Raw genomic sequence first — 23,903 nt, 5'->3', positions numbered from 1 at the left:
AGGAGTACTTTGGACTTTCAAGTCTTATTATTTAAGAAATACATTTCATGAGACTGTAGCTGCCATACATAGTGATTTTTTAATGATGAATCTGGGCAAGGTAATTAAAAACCTTCTGGAAAAGATTCACCATTCTAGATGCCATTGAGAACATTTGCGATTCAAGGGCAGAGGTCAAAATGTCGACATTAATAGGAATTTGGAAGACATTTATTCCAACCCTCATGGATGACTGAGAGGTTCAAGACTTCGGTGGAGGAAGTCACTGCAGATGTAGTAGAAATAGCAAGAGAACTAGAATTAGAAGTGGAGCCTGAGGATGTGACTGGATTGCTGCAATCTCGTGATCAAATTTGAACAGATGAGGAGTTGCTTCTTATGGATGAACAAAGAAGGTAGTTTCTTGAGATCTAGAGTGTGTTTCTGGTGAAGATGCTGTGAGCATTGTTGAAACGCCAACAAAGGATTTAGAATATTCCGTAAACATAGTTGATAAAGCAGTGGCAGGGTTTGAGAGGACTGACTGATTTTGAAAGCAGTTTTCCTATGGGTAAAATGCTGTCAAACAGCGTCTCATTCTATAGAGAAATCTTTCACAAAAGAAAGAGTCCATCAATGTGGCAAACTTCAGTGTTGTCTTATTTTAAGAAATTGTCACAGCCATCCCATCCTTCAGCCATCCACCACTTTGATCAGTCAGCAGCTAGCAGCATGAAGGCAAGACCCTCCACCAGCAAAAAGATTACAGCTTGCTGGAAATCTCAGATGACTGTTAGCATTTTTTAGCAATAAAGTATTTTTAATGATGATACCTACCTTGTTTTTTTATGCGTAATGGTATTACGCATGTAGCAGACTACAATATAGTGTAAACATAACTTTTAAATGCACTGGGAAGCCAGAACATTCATATAACTTGCTTTATTGCAATATTTGCTTTACTGTGGTAGTCTGGAACCAAACCCATGATATCTTGAAGATGTCTGTAAATACTGTGTTCTATATCATTATTATTCCTTTAAACTTCTACCCACTTTTATCGCCATTCATCTTTTCATGTGCTCTTCCTTAGATGACAATGGAATTTAAATGCTCTGTACTTTAACTTGGAAAATTTTAGTAGTGTATTCATATTGTGGTCTTTGCACCATGTAGAACTGACTTCATATTCTTTCTTTCTTTTTTTGTCTCATTCTGTCGCTTAGGCTGGAGTGCAGTGGCGCAATCGCAGCTCACTGCAGCACTGCAGCCTCCACCTCCCAGGTTCAACTGATTCTCCCACCTCAGCTGAGTAGCTGGGATTACAGGTGCCCGCCACCATACCCAAATAATTTTTGTATTTTTAGTAGAGACAGGGTTTAGCCACGTTGGCCAGGCTTGTCTCGAACTCCTGACCTCAGGTCAGGTTATTGAAAATGTCCACCCGCCTTGGCCTCCCAAAGTGCTGGGATTACAGGCATGAGCCACTGCACCCAGCTGACTCCATATTCTTTCTGATTCACCAGATATATTGACCACCCATGCACAGAGTACTGTGTGAGGCATTGTGTATGCTCATCTTTGATTTAGCACATTGTACAGACTTTCGTTATAGGAAATTTCAAACTTAAGCAAAAGTAGAAATAAAAGTATAACATTTCATCTTTACCCCCCAATCACTTTCTTCATCTGGATTATTTTGAAGTAAATCCCAGACATCAGATTTCATTTTAGCACACTTAATAATATATTTTGGGTGTACGCTACAAATTTATATATTCATGGGTATTTATATATTCATGTGTTTGTATATGCATGTGTATGTATATGTATTATATACATATATGCATAAATCATTTGCCTGATACCTTTCCTGAAAAAATAGGAAGCTGAGTTCACAATTGACTCCTCGAATACAGAGTAAATGCATGTCACATTTACACTGAAAAAGACAGGGCGAGTGACCTCCAGCTTTCCTTTTGCAGCAACCATGAAGATTCAAAGCAGAGGTGGTGATGCTTGCCTCTGTCTTAATGCCTGTCCTTTTTCTTTCTTTTTTTTTTTTTTTAAACTCTGACAATCATTGATTGTGTGCCTTTAAGGTGTGAGCACCTTGGGAAATTTAAGAAAGAGTCCCCATGTGGACAAAGAGCTTATAGTCTACACAAGATATGCCAAGAGTATTAACTAATAATTAAATAAAATTTTGTAGTTTACAAAGCATTTTTCACAAGTAATTTCTTAAAGCAGCCTTGTAAGAAAGGTAGTAACATTAGTCCCATTTGACACATGAGGACACTTGTGAATGGTAAGTAACTCAATCAAATTAAGACCTACTAAGTGACAATTTCAGATGTTCCGTCCAGATATCCTTTCTACTTCACACTGTTAACTATGTGAGAACTTAGGAGGAGGAAGACGAAGTATAATCCACGAAGTTGTAAGATGAGGAAAACAGTGGTTATCAGGAAAAGAGAATCAGGAAAGGGACAGACAGGGCTTTACAATACTAGAAACAGAGTTGGTGTCCTGGTAAGCTGGGCATTCCCCTCCCCATAGGGGCCATACCAGCAGAGAACAGAAGGGTAACAGAGAGGGGCCTGGCCATTCTAAAGTGACAGATGTCTGCAAGCTTTGCTGATAAGAGGTTGGGAATGTTTGGTAGCTCGGGAAGGAGGACAACTCTATTTTGTCACCTACTTTAGCCTGGACTTTTAGAAATTACAGCTGTGAATACAAGTGTAAAGTTTTACTTTTTATCATACTTATTTTGAATAGGTACATGAACATTGCACAAAAATCAGGCTTTCCTCCCACCTGTGCCCTTGTATCTGTTTCTGAATTTTTTTGCTATCTGTGAGTTTCTTGTGTATCCTTCCAGACCAATTATGTGCATACATAAGCATAACTGTTCTTTTTCTAACGTCCAGGAGCATATGGAAATGTGTATTTCCATGACAATGAATATTACTGTTTTAAGAGCATACTTGTAGTTATTCGCTGACATATATATTTGTCTCAGCTCTGCCACACTCTAGCTTTGTGACCTTGGGCAAAATAACTTAACCTTTCTAAACTTCCTTATCTGTAAAACGGGGTTGTTGGGAAGATGACTGTTACAAATTTGTGGAGTGATTGCGAGGCTCAAATGAGATAATGCATATAAACCGCATACCGTATCTGGTATTGTGAAAACTCAAAAGCTCAAATGTTAGCTCTTACTGTTCTATTTCCAACTTACATACTCATATTTACGAATGAAAGCTGATAAGATACTATACAAGTGAGCAAAGATAAGTGGAGAAAGATGTTCATCACATTTGTAACAGCAAAAACACTGAAAACTTAGAAGTCATAACCATAAGGGGCTGGTTAAATACAGTGGATTACTATTAGCTCTTACATGGAAGGAGGTAAATTCCTGTATACTGACATGGAAAGTTGTCAAGCTATGTTAAGCAGAAAAAGCAAGATGCAGAATAGTGTGCTTACAATGCCAGTCGTGTGTATATCCTTTTAAAAAACGTGCACATGTGGAAAAAATAATAGCATTTATTGAAAGTGTCTTATGTGCCAGGCACTGTTTTAAGTACTTTACATGCACTGATTCATGTAATTCATTCAATAACTCCCTGAGATAAGTTTCGGGTCCAAAGATACACAGTATGTGGAAGATCCAAGATTCAAACCCAGGCTCTTATACACTAAGGTTGAGAAAAGAAGCAGTTAACAGTGCTTTCCTGGGAGGGATGTCAGGAAGTTAGGGAGGGAGGCAGGTTAGGGAATCTAAGGAGCCAACTGAGAGCACAGAGCAAGTGGAAGTAGAAGGTGAAAGGAAGATTTTCACTTTTTTTTTTTTTTTTTTTTTTTTTTGAGACTTGCTCTGTCTCCCAGGCTGGAGTGCAGTGGCGCGATCTCGGTTCACTGCAACCTCCGCCTCCCAGGTTCAAGCCATTCTCCTGCCTCAGCCTCCTGAGTAGGTGAGATTACAGGCATGCGCCACTACACCCGGCTGATTTTTGTATTTATAGTAGAGATGGGGTTTCACCATGTTGGTCACGCTGGTCTTGAACTCCTGACCTCAAGCAATCCACCGCCTCAGCCTCCCAATGTGCTGGGATTACAGCTGTGAGCCACCACACATGTCAATTTTTACTTCTTTTATGCAAATTGTTCTTTTTATAATTAGAAAGGAAAAGTTTTTTTTTTTAATGTTAAAACATTTTCACAATTTTGAGTTGGGGAAAAACACAATGGTTTGCAACCATGAAAAATGTAAACGGAGGTGTTGTGATTAGCTTTGTATTCATTTTCCTGTGCTTTTTCAATTTTTTTAGGATAAATGCCTATAATTGAAATCACTAGGTCAAAGGGTACAAATTTTAAAGGTTCCTGATACACGATGCCATATTACTTTCCACAAAGATTGTACTAGGATATATTCCCATCAGGAGTGGGGAGCTCCCCTGCCTCGCCTTTCACCACTTTGGATATTATAAATTATTTAAATTATAAAAGTAGCAGCACATTGCCCATTATTTAAAGTATTAAATAGTACAAAAGTACTATTAAAATTAAAGTGGTTAAAAAAGCCCTCTCCTCACTCCCAACTCACATTCTTTAGGAGTAACTAGTAATAACAGTTCCGTATATATCTTCCCCCAGTTTTTATACACACATATAGACTTATAGATGCATTCACACACTTTTTTTTTTTTTTTGAGACAGAGTTTCGCTCTTGTTGCCCAGGCTGGAGTGCAGTGGCACGATCTCAGCTCACTGCAACCTCCACCTCCCGGGTTCAAGTGATTCTCCTGCCTCTGCCTCCCCAGTAGCTGGGATTACAGGTGCCTGCCACCACACCCAGCTAATTTTTGTATGTTTAATAGAGACAGGGTTTCACCATGTTGATCAGGCTGTGCTCAAACTCTTGAACTTGTGATCCGCCCACCTTGGCCTCCCTAAGTGCTGGGACTACAGGCGTGAGCCACTGCGCCCGGCCCACACACTTTTTAAAAAACACAATGGCATCATACTATATATACACATTGATATTATACAACTTGTTCTTTTCATTCTGTGACATATCACAGACCTCCTTCCCTGCTAGTACATTCTTTTTAACAGTTGTGTTATACTACATAGAATAAATAGAAACATAGTTTATTTAAGGATTTAACTTTTTTTTTTTTGAGACACAGGTTGGCTTTTGTTGCCCAGGCTGGAGTGCAGTGGTGCAATCTTGGCTCACTGCAACCTCTACCTCCCAGATTCAAGCGATTCTCCTGCCTCAGCCTCCCGAGTAGCTGGGATTACAGGCATGTGCCACCATGCTCGGCTAATTTTTTGTATTTTTAGTAGAGACGGGGTTTTGCCATGTTGGCCAGGCTGGTCTTGAACTCCTTACCTCAGGTGATCCACCTGCCTTGGTATCCCAAAGTGCTGGGATTACAGGTGTGAGCCACTGCACCCAGGCCTAAAGGTTTATCTATTAATAAAATTGGTTATATCTGTTTTTTCATGATTACAAATAACACTGCAACAATGTCCCTTGTACATAATATTCTTATGTACTTATACAAGTGACTCTGTAGGATAAAGTCTTAGAAATGGGGTTGCCAAGTCAAAAGGTCTATGCATTTAACATGGGGACGAGTACTGTAACATTGCTTCTGAAACTGTTTACCCAGTTTATGTTCCCACCAACAGTCTAATTCCCATACCTGTGCTAGATATTATCAGTCTTTAATTTTTGTCTGATTATCTCATTTAATTTTAATTTTCATTATCACTGGTGAAGTTGGGCCTCTGTTCATGTTTTTTTAGTCATTTATATTTCTTCTGTGATTTGCCTTTTCCTATCCTTTGTGCATTTTTCTCTTGGGATTTGTCTTTTTAAAATTGATACACTGGTGTTCTCTATAATATAGATATTCTGTCACTATGTGCAAATGATCTCCCAATTTCCTTTTTTTTTTCTTTTTTTGAGCCCGAGTTTTGCTCTTGTCACCAGGCTGGAGTGCAGTGGCGTGATCTTGGCTCACTGCAACCTCCACCTCCCAGGTTCAAGTGATTCTCCTGCCTCAGCCTCCTGAGTAGCTGGGATTACAGGTGCCCCGCCACCACGCCTGGTTAATTTTTGTATTTTTAGTAGAGACAGCGTTTCACCATGTTGGCCATGCTGGCCATGCTGGCTTCAAGCTCCTGACCTCAGGTGATCCGCCCACCTTGGCCTCCCAAAGTGCTGGGATTACAGGCCGCACTCGGCCCAGTTTATTTCTTTTAACTTAGTTTATGGTGCCTTTAGCTGTACAAAAGTTACTAATTTTTAGTCAAATCTCTAAGTCTTTTCCTTTGTGGCTTCTTACATGTCCTGATCCAAGATTATTTTTAAAAATTATCCTCTATTTTCTATTATTTTCATAGTTTACTTTACAATTAGATTTTTAATCCATCTCTAACTTTTTAATATGGTATGAGGTATCCATTTTTAAAAAACTGGATAGCCAATTGTGCCATTTTGTCTTCTCCCACTCATCTGAAATGCCACTATTATCATACTTTCAATTTTCATGTGCACGTGAGTCTGTTTTCAAATTTGGAGATTCTCTTCCACTGATATATGTCTATTCTTGTGCCAGGAGTTTAACTGCTATTGCTTTATAGTATATTTTCATATCTTCTTTTTAAAAAATATTCTTGTGTATTCTTTTTTCCATCTTGTATATTTTTGTTCATTTTCCAGAAAACCACAGAATCAACTTTAAGTTTCAATTCATTAAGTCAGATTAGTAAGCGCTGATGTTTTATCATGTTCCTTCAGAAACAGTCTGCCTCTCCATTTAGGGGCACTTATTTTTTGTTTTGTTTTGTTTTTTTTGAGATGGGGGTCTCACTTTGTCGCCCAGGCTGGAGTGCAATGGGACGACCTTGGCTCACTGCAACCTCCACCTCCCGGGTTCAAGCGATTCTCCTGCCTCAGCCTCTCGAGTAGCTGGGATTACAGGCATGTGCCACCACACCTGACTAAATTTTTGTATTTTTAGTAGAGATGGGGTTTCACCATGTTGGCCAAGTTGGTCTTGAACTCCTGACATCAAGTGATCTACCCACCTCAGCCTTCCAAAGTGTTGGGATTACAGGGATTCCGGCTGGGGCACTTGTTTTATATTTTCTTTCTAACACATGTTTTGTTGGGTTTGTGGTAGCTTTTTTTTTTTTGTCAACTTGTATTTTAGATTTAGAGGATACACGTGCAGGTTTGTTACCTGAGTATATTATATAAGACTGAGATTTGGAGTATGAATGATGCCATTACCCAGGTACTGGGCATAGTACCCAGTAGTTTTTCAGCCCTTGCCCCTCTCCCTCTCTCCTCCCTCTAGTAGTCCCCAGATTCTATTACTGCCTTCTTCATGTCCATGAGAACCCATTGTTCAGCTCCCACTTATAAGTGAGAGCATGTTGTATTTGGTTTTCTGTTCCTGCAGTAATTCTCCAGCCACATCCCTATTGCCACAAAGGACATGATTTCATTCTTTTTTATGGCTACAGGGTGTTTCATGTGGCAGGGTATTTCATTCCAAACCATATTTTCTTTATCCAGTCCACTGTTGATGGGCACTTAGGTTGATTCCTTGTCTTTGCTGTTATAAATAGTGCTGCAGTGAACATACCAGTGCATGTGTCTTTTTGGTGGAACGATTTGTTTCCCTTTGAATGATTTGTTACCCAGTAATGCTATTGCTGAGTCAAATAGTAGTTCCGTTTTACATTCTTTGAGAAATTTCCAAACTGCTTTCCGCAGTGGCTGAGCTAGTTTTCATTCCCACCAACAGTGTATAAATGTTCTTTTTTCTCCACAGCTTCACTAACATCTATTGTTTTTTGACTCTTTAATAATAGCCATTCTGACTGATGTGAGATGGTATCTCATTGTGGTTTTCATTTTAGCTTTTAATAACTGTTTAAAGTGTGCTGTTTTGATAGGCGAAAATGATATATCACTTAATTTGCACTTTGATTCTGGAGAAGTTAAATATTTTTAAACTATGCTTAGTAACTACTGATATTCTGTGAATTATCTGATTATATCCTTGATCCACTTTTCCATTTGGGTTTTAATCTTGTATGAGCTTATCATATCATAACGATACTAATTCTTTTTCATAGGTACAGCAGAAGCAGAATTTTTTGATTTATTTTTTTTTTCCAGTTTATTTTATTTTATTTTTGAGACTGAGTCTCACTCTGTCACCCAGGCTGGAGACAGTGGCACAATCTCGGCTCACTGCAAACTCCACTTCCCGAGTCAAGTGATTCTCCTGCCTCATCCTCCCTAGTAGCTGGGATTACAGGCATGCACCACCATGCCCAGCTAATGTTTTTTTGTATTTTTACTAGAGACAGGTTTTCACCTTGTTGACCAGGCTGGTCTCGAACTCCTGACCTCAAGTGATCCACCTGCCTCTGCCACCGCGCCCTGCCTTTTTCCAGTTTATTGTTTGCCTTTTAATTTACCACTTTTTTATTAATACTTTTCAGAAGTTTGAAATTTTAATATAGTTAAATATATGAATCTTTCCTGACTTTCACTATTGATGTTAAAGTCATTAAAATTTTTTGCAGAATGATTTCATATTTAGAACAAATATGCCATGTGGGAAACTAGTTACATTGGCCTGATAATGGAATCAGTTCTTAAGTAATTTTTATGGATGTTTAATAATACAGTGTTATGTATGGTGTTAGTGATATTTGTTTTCATAATAGATAACTGAATATATTATATATGTATACATATGTACATAACAGAATATGTTTTATATATGCATACACATAGATATCTTAGAATGATTGAAACAGTTTTTTCATCTTGAGAATTTTTTAAATTTGGCAAGTGCAAGTAATTCTTTTTTTTTTTTTTTTTTCGAAACAGAATCTTGTTCTGTCACCCATGCTGGAATGTGGTGGTGCGATCTTGGCTCACTGCAACCTCTGCCTCCCGGGTTCAAGCAATTCTTCTGCCTCAGCCTCCCAAGTAGCAGGGACTACAGGCGCATGCCACTATACCCAGCTAATTTTTGTATTTTTAGTAGAGACAGGGTTTCACCATATTAGCCAGGCTGGTCTCGATCTCCCGACCTCGTGATCCACCCGCCTCGGCCTCCCAAAGTGCTGGGATTATAGGTGTGAGCCACTGTGCCCGGCCAAGTGCAAGTAATTCTAACAGCTTTTAGTGAAATTCCATGTCTTAAAAATTGTCAGTTTGAATATTTAAATTAAGTACTATATTCTGACGTGAAATTTGCTATTGTGTTAAGGATAGAAAACATCTTTAATTGACTTCTCTATTTTCACAGGAAGAGTTATTCACATGAATTTGTTTTGTTGCCTATAAAACACTATCCAGTAACTTTTACCTTTCCCCCTTAACTCCCTCAAGTCCTATCACAGCTATGTGAAGTTGTGCTTATGTAAATGGTTAACTGTTTTGTAAACAACCTAATACTTGTGGTTCTCTTAATTTATATATATTCAAGTATACCAACTGAATTGCCCTTTTCTTTTAATAAATGTGCTTTCATTTCTAATAACCTTCAAAGTAGTAGGAAAGATATTAACATCTGAGAACAGGAGTTGGTATGCTTTCTCATTGAGAAATTAGTCTCTAGAATTATAATCAATAATGTGGTAAAGGAAAAAACAGGGAAGATATAAGAGCTGTGCTTCAGACTTTCCATAGTCTGACCCTATGGCAAGTGAACATTTTTAATACATTATCTTATGATATACAGAGGCCCTTGATAAATAAAATATTTGTAGTAAACTACTGAATGAAACACCTTTCACTATGGTAGAAATTATTTTCAAATTACCAAGAAATACAGTTCTCAAATTTCTGCATAAGTTTTGCTTAATTCATTAAAGCATATGCAACTAACTTGCAACATATATTTTTTACCTCTTGTATTAGAAATTCTTTTTGTACTTAATATTTATTTAACTATTTGATCCATTAGGTCAATTGTAAATGAATTCCTTGTTGAATTTGTTCATTCAGTTTTCATGATAGTTCAAAGAGTAATCTAGACCGATGTCATCTAATAGAACTTTTCTTGGCCAGGCGCGGTGCCTGACGCCTGTAATCCCAGCACTTTGAGAGGCTGAGGCAGGTGGATCACCTGAGATTGTGAGTTTGAGACCAGCCTGACCAACATGGAGAAACCCCATCTCTATTGAAAATACAAAAAATTAGCCAGGCGTGGTGGCGCATGTCTGTAATCCCAGCTACTCAGGCTGAAGCAGGAGAATCGCTTGAACCTGGGAGGCGGAGGTTGCCGTAAGCTGAGATTGTGCCATTGCACTCCAGCCTGGGCAACAAGAGCGAAACTGCATCTCAAAAAAAAAAGGAACTTTTCAGTGACAATGAAAACAGTCTGTATATGTGCTGTATAATACGATGTTACTGAGAAACTGAAGTTTTAATTTTATTTAATTATGAATGACTTAAATTTTTTAAAGCCACATGTTGCTAGTGGCTACTACATTGGATTGCACAGATATATCTACTTTATTTTCATTTAGTTTTCCAAGTTATAGTAAGTGTATTTTCTAGGTAAATGTTCTAATTTTACAAACTCTTTGAAACCTATGGTAAAAAACAAATAATGCAAAAGCAAATTCTAAAACTTAATTTAATAAGCTATTTGTATTTGATTTTTATTGAATTTATCTGAAACATTGGGTTGCTGTATTGAGCATACCACAGACCATTTCTCCTCATTTCTGAAGACAGTTTCATTCTAAGGAGAAACGTATGTCCTAAAGCCTCGTGAACTAATAACTTATTTTGAGATTGGTCCTTAAAAAGCTTTTGTTCATTTTTAAGCAGCTGATTTAGAGGAAAGTTTTAATGAACATGAACTGGAGCCCTCATCACCTAAAAGTAAAAAGAAAAGTCGCAAAGGAAGGCCAAGAAAAACTAATTTTAAAGGGCTGTCAGAAGATACCAGGTCCACGTCCTCCCATGGAACAGATGAAATGGAAAGTAGTTCCTATGTAAGTAAAAAAAAGCTGTTGGATTCTTACTTTTTGTTGTACCATGAATATTTCATCTAAACTATCTATAGGTAAAGTTCATCATTTGAAATGTTAAATAAGCTTGAAATACTGATAGCATATTTTCATGAATTTTTTTAAGTTCTTTTTTTTTCTTTTACATTTGCAGAGAGATAGGTCTCCACACAGAAGCAGCCCTAGTGACACCAGGCCTAAATGTGGATTTTGCCATGTAGGGGAGGAAGAAAATGAAGCACGAGGAAAGCTGCATATATTTAATGCCAAGAAGGCAGCTGCCCATTATAAGTGCATGGTAAGCATGGTTCTTTTAAGCCCAATTTTGTTTTTTTGTTGTTGTTTGTTTTTCTTTGTTTCTCCTGTGATCTAAAAGCCCAAATGATTTTTAAAAAAAAATCAAAGAAACACAAACAAAATAAACAAAAGAGGCAGGCAGATCACGAGGTCAAGAGATGGAGACCATCCTGGCCAACATAGTGAAACCCCATCTCTACTAAAAATACAAAAATTAGCTGGGCGTGGTGGTGTGTGCCTATAGTCCTAGCTACTCGGGAGGCTGAGGCAGGAGAATCACTTGAACCCAGGAGGTGGAGGTTGCAGTGAGCCGAGATCGTGCCATTGCACTCCAGCCTGGTGACAGAGCGAAACTCCGTCTCAAAAAAAAAAAAAATCATTTAGCTAGTAACCAAAAACTACCCCCCACCAGAATTAGTATTTTAGAGTTATGAATAGTATATCTTGTAATCCCAAATCTTAATAAAGTTTAGATTTTGTTAAATTATAGCGTTTATGTTTTAGTAGGATTTGAAGTAATTCTAGTTATAGTTACTGTATTTAGGATAATCCATAATTAATTACTTCATAGCTGTAAAAATTTTGTCTTTATAAGCTTGTCATGAAAGATATTTTAGACTTTCACTATAACCTAATAATTATCTCTGTTATTGCACTTAACACACTATATTACAATCATTCATTTATGAAATAATCTTCCCTAACAGACTCTTAAATTCCTTGAAGATAAGAATAAGATGAGTTTTTATCTTGACATCCTTAGATCCAGGCTTGACTTACAGTACACATAAATGTCTTTGACTTTGATTATATTGAATGACTCATCCCATTGATAAGGTTTTTATAATTACATTTTTTATGTCAGAGGTTCTTAACCAGAGTGTATATCAGATTTACATGGTAAGCTTTTTCCAAAATATGTGCATCTAGGACCCCTGTAGAATAGATCTCATGTATGTCCAGTTTGAAAAAAAAAAATCCCCAAATGATTCTGATCTGCATCTATAATTGAAATTTGCCAATTTAAACTATTTTTTAAAACTTTGTGGAAGTGTAAAATAGTTGAGAATAGGGTGACATTGTTGAAATCTTCATTGCTTGAAGCAGGCTATTTCATCTTGGCTCTACATTGGCAGTCCTTGTCTTATTTCCCACCCCTCCAGAAATAAAAGGGCATCTAGATTTCAATAAACTTGAAAACTGTTTACTCTACACCCCCACCCTTGTAGAAAAGTGTTTATATTTTAATCAAACGTGAATATACTAAAAATATTTGAGCAGATGCTTGATTATTAAGGAAAGATTATCTTTCTTTGGAAATTAAATATAACACACTTGATATCATGTTTAATCTTTTTCTCATAAGGTTTCTGAATGTTAATATTCCTGCATTTTTCTTCTCTAGTTGTTTTCTTCTGGCACAGTCCAGCTCACAACAACATCAAGAGCAGAATTTGGAGACTTTGATATTAAAACTGTACTTCAGGAGATTAAGCGAGGAAAAAGAATGGTCTGTAGTTTTTATATTTGTTATGCAACATCACACTTGACTTGCTGCTTTAAATTTAGAGTACATCCCAAATTTATCCAGTTGGAAAATTTAATATAAACTAGTTCATATGTTAAAGCAAAGTATACATTTGACTTATTTGTAATATAATAAAGGATGCTGATGTTACTGAAACTTATTTCTCTTTCCGTGTAAGTTCATTACCTAAGAGAATTATACTGAGAGGGTTTATATATATTTCAAGGCATTTGCAAGCCCTTTAATAAAATTAATGAAGATGTGAATGTGACAAACTTTATAAAGTTTAAAATGTTACGTTGTGTAAGCTTGCTTAAAGGAAAATTCTTTCGGGGCTTTCTGTTTAAAGTACACATACACAGGGCTGCCTCTTAAAGTGTTTGTCATGGCTTTAAAAGTTTTTTGTATAAAATAATATAAAATGTCCCATAGTCTCATGTTGTTAAACATACTGAATTACCAACAAGTAGCTCTAAGAAATATTGGCATCTTTATTGATCACTTACTCCTTTTTTTTTTCTTTTTTTCTTTTGCTCTTCAGTGACTAAAGGTTGCTTACTCCTTTAAAGCTCATGAATGCTATGACATGTCGGTTGTCTGTAGAAATTAATATTTTAATTTTTTTTGGGAAAATTTTCAAACATTTTAAAATTGGAAAGCCTAGTAACAGGCATCTGTCCATCATCTTGCTTCATCAGTTACCACAATTCGTGGCACTTGTTTCATACAGGCTGTTTATTCTTGTCGCTTGAAGTATGTTAAAGCAGACCTCAGACTTCATATCACTTCATATCTCTGAACATTCTTCACCTCCACATAGTTCAGTATGCATCTCTCAATAATTGGACATTTTCTTACCCACAATGTCATTATACCTTACAATTTTTTTTTGAGACAGAGTCTCACTTTGTCACCCAGACTGGGGTACAGTGGCATAATCTCTGCTCACTGCAGCCTCTACCTCCCAGGTTCAAGTGATTCCCGTGCCTCATCGTCCCAAGTAGCTGGGATTACAGACATTGCACCACCATGCCTGGATAATTTTCGTGTTTTTAGTAGAGACAAGGTTTCATTATGTTGGCCAAGCTGGTCATGAACTCCTGGACTCATGTGATTCACCTGCCTCGGCTTCCCAAAGTCCGGGGATTACAGGCATGAGCTCCCGGCTAAAAATGAGACTTTTATAACAGACAAAGGAAAAACCACTTTATCATATCATTCAGAGCAGTGTTGTATAATACAGCTAAAGTCCAAATAGGTGACTAAGATAACAGTTCAATTATCTTACCAACTTATTGTTTACCTCTGTACCATTGAGGGTTGCAGCAAACATTAACTTAGCATTTCCCCTAAGTGTGCTCCAAAGGAAGTTAGTCCATCAAGATGTTCCCTCACCCCTCCAGAAATAAAAAGGCATCTAGATTTCAATAAACTTGAAAACCGTTTACACCCCCAACCTTGGGAAAAGACTGTGAGAAGTCCTGCAATAAATTGATCTGCTTAACCTGTCCTTTCTCAAACTTATTTGACTTGAAACCCTTTTTTCAACAGGTATCTTTTAATCTCCGAACATTCTTCAGGCAAGGCATATCTAGGCCAAACTGAGAAGTCTTGAAAAGATTTCAGCCCGTTTAGTCTCCCTCTGCACTTCTGTCTACTTGGTAGTGATTCCTCTGTCGGGGGATTGCTTTTCTGGTTTCTCATATTTTTCCCCTAATCATAATATGAAAGGATCTGATCTTAGGGAGGAAAAGAAGTCAACCACTAAAATATACAACACCGTTCTTACTGTGTATTTGGCAGTATTGAGGCATATCTTATCTACATTTAGATGTCAGACCTCCGATGGTCAGTAGTTTTTCTAACGAGCCGGCAGTTTATAAATGTTAAATAATAGAAACATCAGGGGATGACAATATCAGAGGGCTTATCAAAGTATGGTTTAAGTTGCAGCATTATTTAAGTTATATGCTATATAATAATTTCAGTGTACTCTTTTTCAATAGAAAATGGCTGCTGTTTTCTTGCAATACTGCTTATGATTATTTCTCTTTCCTTATATAGAAATGTACACTTTGCAGTCAGCCTGGTGCTACTATTGGATGTGAAATAAAAGCCTGTGTTAAGACTTACCATTACCACTGTGGAGTACAAGACAAAGCTAAATACATTGAAAATATGTCACGAGGAATTTACAAGTAAGAAAACAACAATTGTCTATTTCCCTAAACATGTTAGTAAGTAACGACCCTTAAATATATGACATTAGTTTACCCTATCTCTATTCTTAGGTGGTGTTTAGTTAAGTATAGAATACTGAGATATTATGTAAGGAATATACTGCAATTGGCATTTTCCTCTGACTACATATCCCTGGATTAGCATTCATCCATCCAATATTAGTTATGCTTCCTATGTGCCAGCCATTGTGCTAGAAGCTGGGCATAGGCCAGTGATCAAAACTACATACACTGGGCTGGACACTGTGGCTCACACCTGTAATCCCAGCAATTTGGGAGGCTGAGGCCAGTGGATCACCTGAGGTCAGGAGTTTGAGACCAGCCTGACAAACATGGTGAAACCTCATCTCTACTAAAACACAAAAATTAGCTGGGCATAGTGGCAGGCACCTGTAATCCCAGCTACTCAGGAGGCTGAGGCAGGAGAATCGCTTGAACCCAGGAGGTGGAGGTTGCAGTGAACCTAGATTGTGCCATTGCACTACAGCCTGGGCAACAAGAGCGAAACTCCATCTCAGAAAAAAAAGAAACCACTACATACACTGTCCTCATGAAGCTTACAGTCTATTGGGAGAGACCTATTATTTAAGTTGCCAGACAAATACACAATTACAACATAGCAGCATAAGTGTACTAAAGAAGTTACAAAGTGTTATGAGAGCATATAAGAAGGAAGAGCTAACCTAGTCTGTAGTGGGGAGTGTTTAAGAATTTTCTGAAGGAAATAGTGCTCAGCTTTAAGCTGAGATATTAAGGACAAAGGTGAGCCTTGGTCAGGGGAGGTATTCTGGGCAGAGAGAACAGCATATGCAAGAGCCCTGGGTGAGACAGAAGCAGAGGTGGAAATGGGGAGATGTGTTAGGAGGCTAGTGCTGGTGGTCCAGGTGAGAATTTTCGGTAGCTTAGAGTAGGTTGTGGTAGATAGAAGGCAAAAAAGTCTCTTGAGAATATGGTGAAAAAATAAAGTTTGAAGATCTGGGATTGGGGGTCACCCTCTTTTTTATGGGTCTTCCACTTACCCATGCTACCTTGGGCTAGGTGGTATTAATGTATCTCTGGAATGGTTCCATTTGTTTAATTGACTGGAGTACAAGTTGGCAGGGACTCTTGAACTTTTGATTTGCCTTTCAGAGTTGTAAAGCACTTCCTCACTCTCACATGCCTAGAATGCAATGAACCAATAACTTCAGGGTCTAGTATTCCGTGTAAAAGACAATGTACACAAGCAGTCACCAAGACTTTTCAGTGCCTACGTAAGGTGCTAATGCTGTATTATAAAATTTGCTAAACTCTGTATAATAATAATAAAGGCACAAATGTTTTCAAGTGAGTTCTATAAAGCCTTTAAGGAACAAATAATCCTAAGGTTATTTAAGAGGCTCAGCACATAGCAACTTAACTGGTTTATTCTGTAAAGCTTGCATAACTGTGGTACCAAACCTAACAAAGATAACATTAAAAGAAAAACAAACTGTAGACTGTCTAATCTCCCTTTTTTTGCTTTGAGACAGGATCTGACTCTGTTGTCCAGGCTGGAGTACAGTGATGCAATCATGACTCACTGCAGCCTCATCCTTCTGGCCTCACGTGATCCTCCCACCTCAGCCTCCCAAGTAGCTGGGGCTAGAGGTGCATGCCATCGCACCCAGCTAATTTTTTTTTTTTTTTTTGAGGAAGAGGAGTTTTGTTATGTTGCCCAGACTGGTCTCAATCTCCTGGGCTCAAGTGATCTCCCTGCCTCAGCCTCCCAAAGTGCTAGGATTATAGGTATAAGCCACGCTCAGCCACAATCTCACTTTTATAAATATACAAAAATTCTAAATAAAATATTAGTAAATAAAATCTTAGCTCTGTGTTCTAAGAATTGAAAGACTGTTCAGTCTGGGCATAGTGGCTCACACTTACAATCCCAACACTTTGGGAGGCGTAGGTGGGAGGATTGCTTGAGGCTGGGAGTTACAGACTGACATGGGCAACAAAGCAAGACTCTCATCTCTATATAATTCTAAAAATAGAAAGAAAAAAGACTGTTCAAAATTAGGAAATATATTAATATAATTTATTAGAATTAATGGAGTAAATAAAAATCTTATCACCTTTATAGATGGTGAAAAGACATTTGATAACATTCAACATCAGTTTCTGAATTTTAAAGTAAGGTAACGAGTGCTTTTGGTAAACTAGGAATCTTAATAGGTGTTTATGAGAAAAACAGCAAACAGCTTATTTATTGTAAAAGTAAAGGAGCAATGGTTCTTAACCAGGAGTGAGCCTCAGAATCACTGTGGGGTGGATAAGACCGTCTTTTAAAATGTTCATTCCTGAGCCCTGCCCATAGAGATTTAAATGTAGTAGGTCTGGGTTGGGGCCAAACCGTGTACTTTTATGACTCTCCAGGTGATTCTTATGTTCATCTCTAAATGAGAACCATTAGACTAAATAGACTTTAATTCAAATTAGGAACAAGACAAGGATGCCAACTACCAGTGTGACTTTTAACATTCTTCTAGAGGGTTAAGCTGATGCAAGATGAAAAGAAAAAGGCCCAGTGCAGGGCTCACATCTGTAATCCCACACTTTGGGAGGCCAAGGCAAGAGGATTGCTTGAGGCCAAGAATTTGAGACCAACCTGGGCAACAAAGTGAGACCCCATCTCTACACAACATTTAAAAATTAGCCAGGCAAAGTGGCACATACCTGTAGCCCCAGCTACTCAGGAGGCCGAGGCGGGAGGTTCGCTTGAGCCCTGGAGGTTGAGACCATCCTGGGCAACATAGTGAGACCCTGTTTCAATTTGAAAAACAAAAGAAGGCCAGGCACCGTAGCTCAAGCCTGTAATCCCAGCACTTTAGGTGGCCTCGGCTGGTGGATCACAAGGTCAGGAGTTCGAGACCAGCCTGGTCAACATGGTGAAAACCCATCTCTACTAAAATTACAAAGATTAGCTGGACACAGTGGTGCACGCCTGTAGTCCCAGCTACATGGGAGGCTGAGGCAGGACAATCGCTTGAACCTGGGAGGCAGAGCAGTGAGCCAAGATCATGCCACTGTACTCCAGCCTGGGCAAAAGAGTGAGACTCCATCTCAAACAAAAAAAAGAGAAGAAATAAAATTGTTTAATAAAATGATCAATATTGGTTATTTATATAATTGTCCACCAAGAAAATCCAAAGGAATTAACTTTGAATTTATTAAAATTAGTAAGAGCTCAGTAAGATTGCTGAATACGAGATGACTTTTGGGGCCGGGCGTGGTGGCTCATGCCTGTAATCCCAGCACTTTGGGAGGCCAAGGCGGGTGGATCACAAGGTCAAGAGATCAAGACCATCCTGGCCAACATGGTGAAACCCCATCTCTACTAAAAATACAAAAAAATTAGCTGGGCGTGGTGACATGCACCTGTAGTCCCAGCTACTTCGGAGGCTGAGGCAGGAGAATCGTTTGAACCCAGGAGGCGGAGGTTGCAGTAAGCTGAGATCGCGCCACTGCACTCCAGCCTGGGTGACAGAGTGAGACTCTGTCTCAAAAAAAAGAAGAAAAGATTACTTTTAAAAACCAATTCCAGACCGAGTGTAGTGGCTCACACCTGTAATCCCAGCACCTTGGGAGGCCAAGGTGGGCAGATCACGAGGTCAGGAGTTCAAGACCAGCCTGAACAACATGGTGAAAACCCATCTCTACTAAATAATACAAAAATTAGCCAGGTGTGGTGACGGGAACCTGTAATCCCAGCTACTCAGGAAGCTGTGTCAGAAGAACTGCTTGAACCTAGGAGACAGAAGTTACAGTGAGCCAAGATTGTGCCACTGCACTCCAGCCTGGGTGACAGAGTAAGACTCTGTCTCAAAAAAAAAAAAAAAAAAACAATTCCAGTAACACAGTAATAAATGGTTAGAAAATATAAAGGAAAAATGTCTGTCATAACCCGCCAAACACATACACTAAAGATTAATTTTTTCCATTAAAAAAAAGCTTTGCTTTTCCGCAGATGGGGAGGTACAGAGACAAGGTCTCACTGTTACCCAGGCTGGAGTGTAGTGGCATGATCACAGCTCACTGCAGCCTTGACCTCCTGGGCTCAGGTGATCCTCCCACCTTAGCCTTCTGAGTAGCTGGGACTACAGGCACATGTGACAATGCCTGGCTAATTTTTGCTATTTTTTGTAGAGACAGAGTTTCGCCATGTTGTCCAGGCTGGTCTCAAACTCCTGGATGCAAGTGATCCACCTGCCTCAGCCTCCCAAAGTGCTGGGCTTACAGCTGTGAGCCACCATGCCCGGCCAAAAATTACATTTTATAAAGGACTCAAATGAGTGGTGAAATATATTATGTTCCTTGATAGAAAACTCAGCATTGAAAGACACCTATTCTCAATAAATCTATTTAGTATAATTTTGATCAAATCCAAATTTTTTTGACAGTTTTGTCTAGAAGACTAATTGTGATATAATTTCACTGGTAATGATTGTGTTTACCTTATGTAACAGAAAAAAAATAGCAGCTTAACAGGATAGAGGGTTGCTTTCTCACCTAAAAGACTTGCAGAGGAAAGCAGTTCAGATGTGGTAGGCAATTTTTCAGTGTCATCAAAGACCCACATCACCATCCTTCTGCTCACCCCTCCTTAAGGTCTCCTTCCACATATATGTGTGTGTATGTTTCTGTATACATAGAAAAATCTCTAGAAACTTATTCAACAAGCTTAATGTTTATATTACTTCTCATTAGTTGCATAGGGATGGAGGAGAAGTGGAGATTTTATATTCTCCATGATATGATTCTGTGGTGTTTGAATATCTTCGTGAGCAGTATATTATTATTAAAGTAGCCATTAACATTTTAAAATAACAGGCTGATTTTAAATATCCAAAATCAGATTATATGGAGAATTATTATATTTAAAATGTAACTTTTAGATGATTTTATTATAATAGTTATCAATTTTCATTTTGGAAGAAAAATGGAAATATAGATGAGAAAAAATACTTAATGTCAACTTTAATTCTACCACACAGCGATAATAATCTTAAATCTTTTGGAATATTTTCTCCTGGACATTTATGTGATTATGTGTGTATATTTATAAAAACAAGATCTTCTGCCAGGTGCGGTGGCTCACGCCTCTAATCTTAGCACTTTGGGAGGCCGAGGTGGGTGGATCACCTGAGGTTGGGAGTTTAAGACCAGCCTGACCAACATGGAGAAACCCCGTCTCTACTAAAAATACAAAATTAACCGGGCATGGTGGCATGTGCCTGTAATCTCAGCTACTCTTACTAGATCTGAGACATTTTTCTGTGACATTAAACAACTTTACATATTTTTAATTTTTGAGACAGGGTCTCACTCTGTCACCTAGGCTGGAGTGCAATGGTGCGATCACAGCCCACTGCAGCCTCAACCTCCCAGACTCAGGTGATCTTCCCACCTCAGCCTCCCAAGTAGCTGGGACCACAGGGGCAACCCATGATACCCAGCTAATTTTTTTTGTACAGACAGGATTTTACCATGTTGCCCAGCCTGGTCTCAAACTCCTGGGCTGAAGCAATCCACCCACTTTGGGCTCCCAAAATGCTGGGATTATAGGCATGAACCATCGTGCCCAGCCTACATCTATTTTAATGATTGCATAATATACCATTTTATGGGTATATCAGTTTTTTCTATTGGTTCCTTTTTCAGACATTTTGTCTTTACTTTTTAGCTTTTAGACAACCATATTTCAGTGACCATCTCGAAACAAAAATATTAGTACTAGGATCCATAATGAGTTGAATTGCTCTTTTTCTTTTTTCCCATTGAGATGTGTTTCTGCAATCCACTTGTAATGTGGATTCCAGATAGAGACCATTGAGTTCAAATGAGAGCCCATAGGCACGTAGTTCGGGGAGAGAAGAAGGGACAAATAGGAAATGCAGGGAGGAGTATTTCTGAATGAAGTGGCTTCCCTGTCTCCTAAATGTGGCGTTTCTTCCTTACCAGCCTTTTTGGGTCCTGACTGTATTCATATTTGAAAGACGAGGGAGGGATATACAATAATTTTTATTTATGTTTATCCTGTTTGTCTTGATTGTATTTTAAACTATTTCAATATGGATTTTTTTTTTTTTAATGTCAGCCTCCCACCATAAAAAATAGAGTTCTGTGACAGCAGGGATGTTGTTTGACCGGTTGATACCTGTGACCTTGGCACCTAGATGAGTGAAGGGCATGTAAGGGCCTATGGGAAATATTCTGCAAGTGAAAAATAATCCTGTAAAATGATTAAAAGTTGTTCCAACAACAAAGTACTTGTCCTCTTAGAGGAAACTTTCTATTAAAAAGATGATTTTCTTTCTTTCTTTTTTTTTTTTTTTGAGATGGAGTATCGCTCTTGTCACCCAGGCTGGAGTGCAAATGGCGCAATCTCGGCTCACCGCAACCTCCACCTCCCAAGTTCACTCGATTCTCTTGCCTTAGCCTCCTGAGTAGCTGGGATTACAGGCATGCGCCACCATGCCCTGCTAATTTTTGTATTTTAAGTAGAGACGGGGGTTTCTCCATGTTGGTCAGGCTGGTCTCAAACTCCCGACCTCGAGTGATCCACCCGCCTGAGCCTCCCAAAGTGCTGGGATTACAAGTATGAGCCACTGTGCCTGGCTAAAAATATGATTTTCAAATGTAAACAAAACAGAATATTATAACAAGTCCTCATATCAGCAGTTAGCAAGTTATTCCCACAGTTGCTTTATTATTTTCCTGAAGTATATTAAAGCAAAATTCCACATCTCTTGTCATTATATAGTTATATAAACACACTTTGTAACATTAACAGTTATTTCTTAGTATCATCTTATACCCAATCCATTTTCACATTTGCCCAGTTTTATCAAAAATGTCATTTTAGACTTAATTTGTTCAAATCTGGATACATGCAAGGTCCATCCATTGCATTTTATATGTCTCTTAAGTCTAAATACGGATGTACTTCTCCCGTTACTTATTGAAGAGCCTCAATCAATTTTTGAAGTCATTACAATTGAAGAGACTTGATCAATTATTGAAGTCCTGTCGAAGTCTCACATCTTAGATTTGTCTCTTTGTCATTTCATGATGCCATTTAACTTGTGTCTCTATCCCTCCCATTTCTTGTAAACTAGAAGTTGATTCAGAAGTTTAATTAGATTCAGGTTATATTTTTATGGGAAGATTTTTCATAGGTGCCACTGTGTAGGAATCTCACTGTTGATATTTAGACTCATGATTTAAAATTTTAAAAAGAGGTAGTTCCTAATGTGTAGCATTTGAAGCACGCAAATTCTCCCTAGCTCTTTGAAAGTTATTGAAAATGTTTAAAAACTAAAAAGAAAAATAATGAACAAAACTCAATTAAAGTCAGTTGTTATTGTTGTCCACTGTCCCAAACCCCACCCCAGCCTTTTATTCTACTCAAATATTAGACCTAGTTTAGGTCATCTATTTGTGACATGTGAATTCCTAGATGATTTTCTTTATCTATTGCTGACCACAAGAGGGCATCCAGTGAACATTTTCTAAGCATTGTTCCATTGTCATCTTATGTATGATTGACATAAAACTGAGCTCAAATCAGCCTGCCCTTGTTTGATTGTCCAAATCACCTATATTACGATTTTTATTAAAAACTTAATGAATTTTAAACATACAGTCTGTATACCGAAATAAAAGGTTAGAGCCAAGCCTGAAATCAGTAGCACTCCAGAGATACCTTCCCAGATTTAAAGGGGAAAACCCACCTTTACAATGGAGAAATCTGACCATCACCACTACTTTAACCAAATAATCAAACATGGTGTCACCCAGTAGCAGGACATTTTGAGATTAGATGCCTCCTGAAGTATTCAGGATTACCTAAAAAGTGTCTTGACAGAAAAAGAAAAGCTGAACCTGAAGCTAAGCAATCCCTTAGACCTTATTCCCAGTGTAGGAAATACAGGGCGAGAGAGAAGCAAATAAAACGGTACCACAATTAGACAAGTCCAGAATGTGCTACAGTTGGCAGATTGTCTAGTCTGATCTCATCCTACAAAGCCAGTGTCATGTAAAAACAAGAAGTTGGATGGACTGGTCTAGATTAAAAGAGACATAGCCAAATACAGTGCTGGAAAACTGTTGGATGGCTCATGTAGATATCCCAGTGAAGGTTAGGATGCTAATGATGAAAAGACATTTGAAGAGTTTGAGTAAAATTGTTTCATCAAATGTGAGCAGAAGGCAGCAGTATAGATAGAATATATATTTCCTAAAATGTGATTTTATATTAAATATATGAAACAAATTTATAGAATTTGATTGTTTCATTAGTATATCTGAAGGTTGGTATTTTCAAGGTGGCCAAAACTTTGCTTTTAATCTCATTGGACAAAATGAGGAATTGTCTTATGATAACGCTCATCCTAAACCAGAGATTTTGTTTCAGATGAACTTTTATTATCTCAATAATAGTCTGCTTTCCTATCTTTTGGATAGAAATGGGTCTGTAACTAATTGGGGAGTATTTTTTAAAGTGTGGATAAGGAAACCCAGGTTTTAAATGAGCACTAGCTGCATCCACTAATGATGGCATGAATATATTTTCATCAATAGTGGCAAAGTGTTTTGAGATTTTTGTCTTTCATCATTGTAGACTATACTGTAAAAATCATAGCGGAAATGATGAGAGAGATGAAGAAGATGAGGAACGAGAGAGTAAAAGCCGAGGAAAAGTAGAAATTGATCAACAACTAACTCAGCAGCAACTTAATGGAAACTAGGTATGAAAGTTC

General features: G+C 38.1%; 1 protein-coding gene across 6 annotated transcripts in view; it reads left to right on the top strand.

The window, feature by feature from the left end:
* PHF6 (PHD finger protein 6) overlaps nucleotides 1–23,903 on the top strand; it is a 66,658-nt gene that overhangs the window by 28,988 nt on the left and 13,767 nt on the right. For 5 of the 6 annotated variants that reach the window (XM_012474313.3, XM_012474314.3, XM_012474312.3 and 2 more), the window contains exons 6-10: nucleotides 10,871–11,040; nucleotides 11,210–11,353; nucleotides 12,758–12,862; nucleotides 14,945–15,078; nucleotides 23,765–23,891. In XM_012474313.3, coding sequence (XP_012329736.1) covers nucleotides 10,871–11,040; nucleotides 11,210–11,353; nucleotides 12,758–12,862; nucleotides 14,945–15,078; nucleotides 23,765–23,891 — 680 coding nt within the window. The remainder of the gene's footprint in view (nucleotides 1–10,870; nucleotides 11,041–11,209; nucleotides 11,354–12,757; nucleotides 12,863–14,944; nucleotides 15,079–23,764; nucleotides 23,892–23,903) is intronic. The other variant, XM_012474317.2, reaches the window with a different exon arrangement.

Source organism: Aotus nancymaae, unplaced genomic scaffold (assembly GCF_030222135.1).
Source record: "Aotus nancymaae isolate 86718 unplaced genomic scaffold, 86718_ANA_hifiasm-v0.15.2.pri h1tg000004l, whole genome shotgun sequence".
Taxonomy (NCBI): Eukaryota; Metazoa; Chordata; class Mammalia; order Primates; family Aotidae; genus Aotus; species Aotus nancymaae.
The sequence above is the reverse complement of the archived record's forward strand: the minus strand, read 5'-3'. Positions and strand labels throughout refer to the sequence as shown.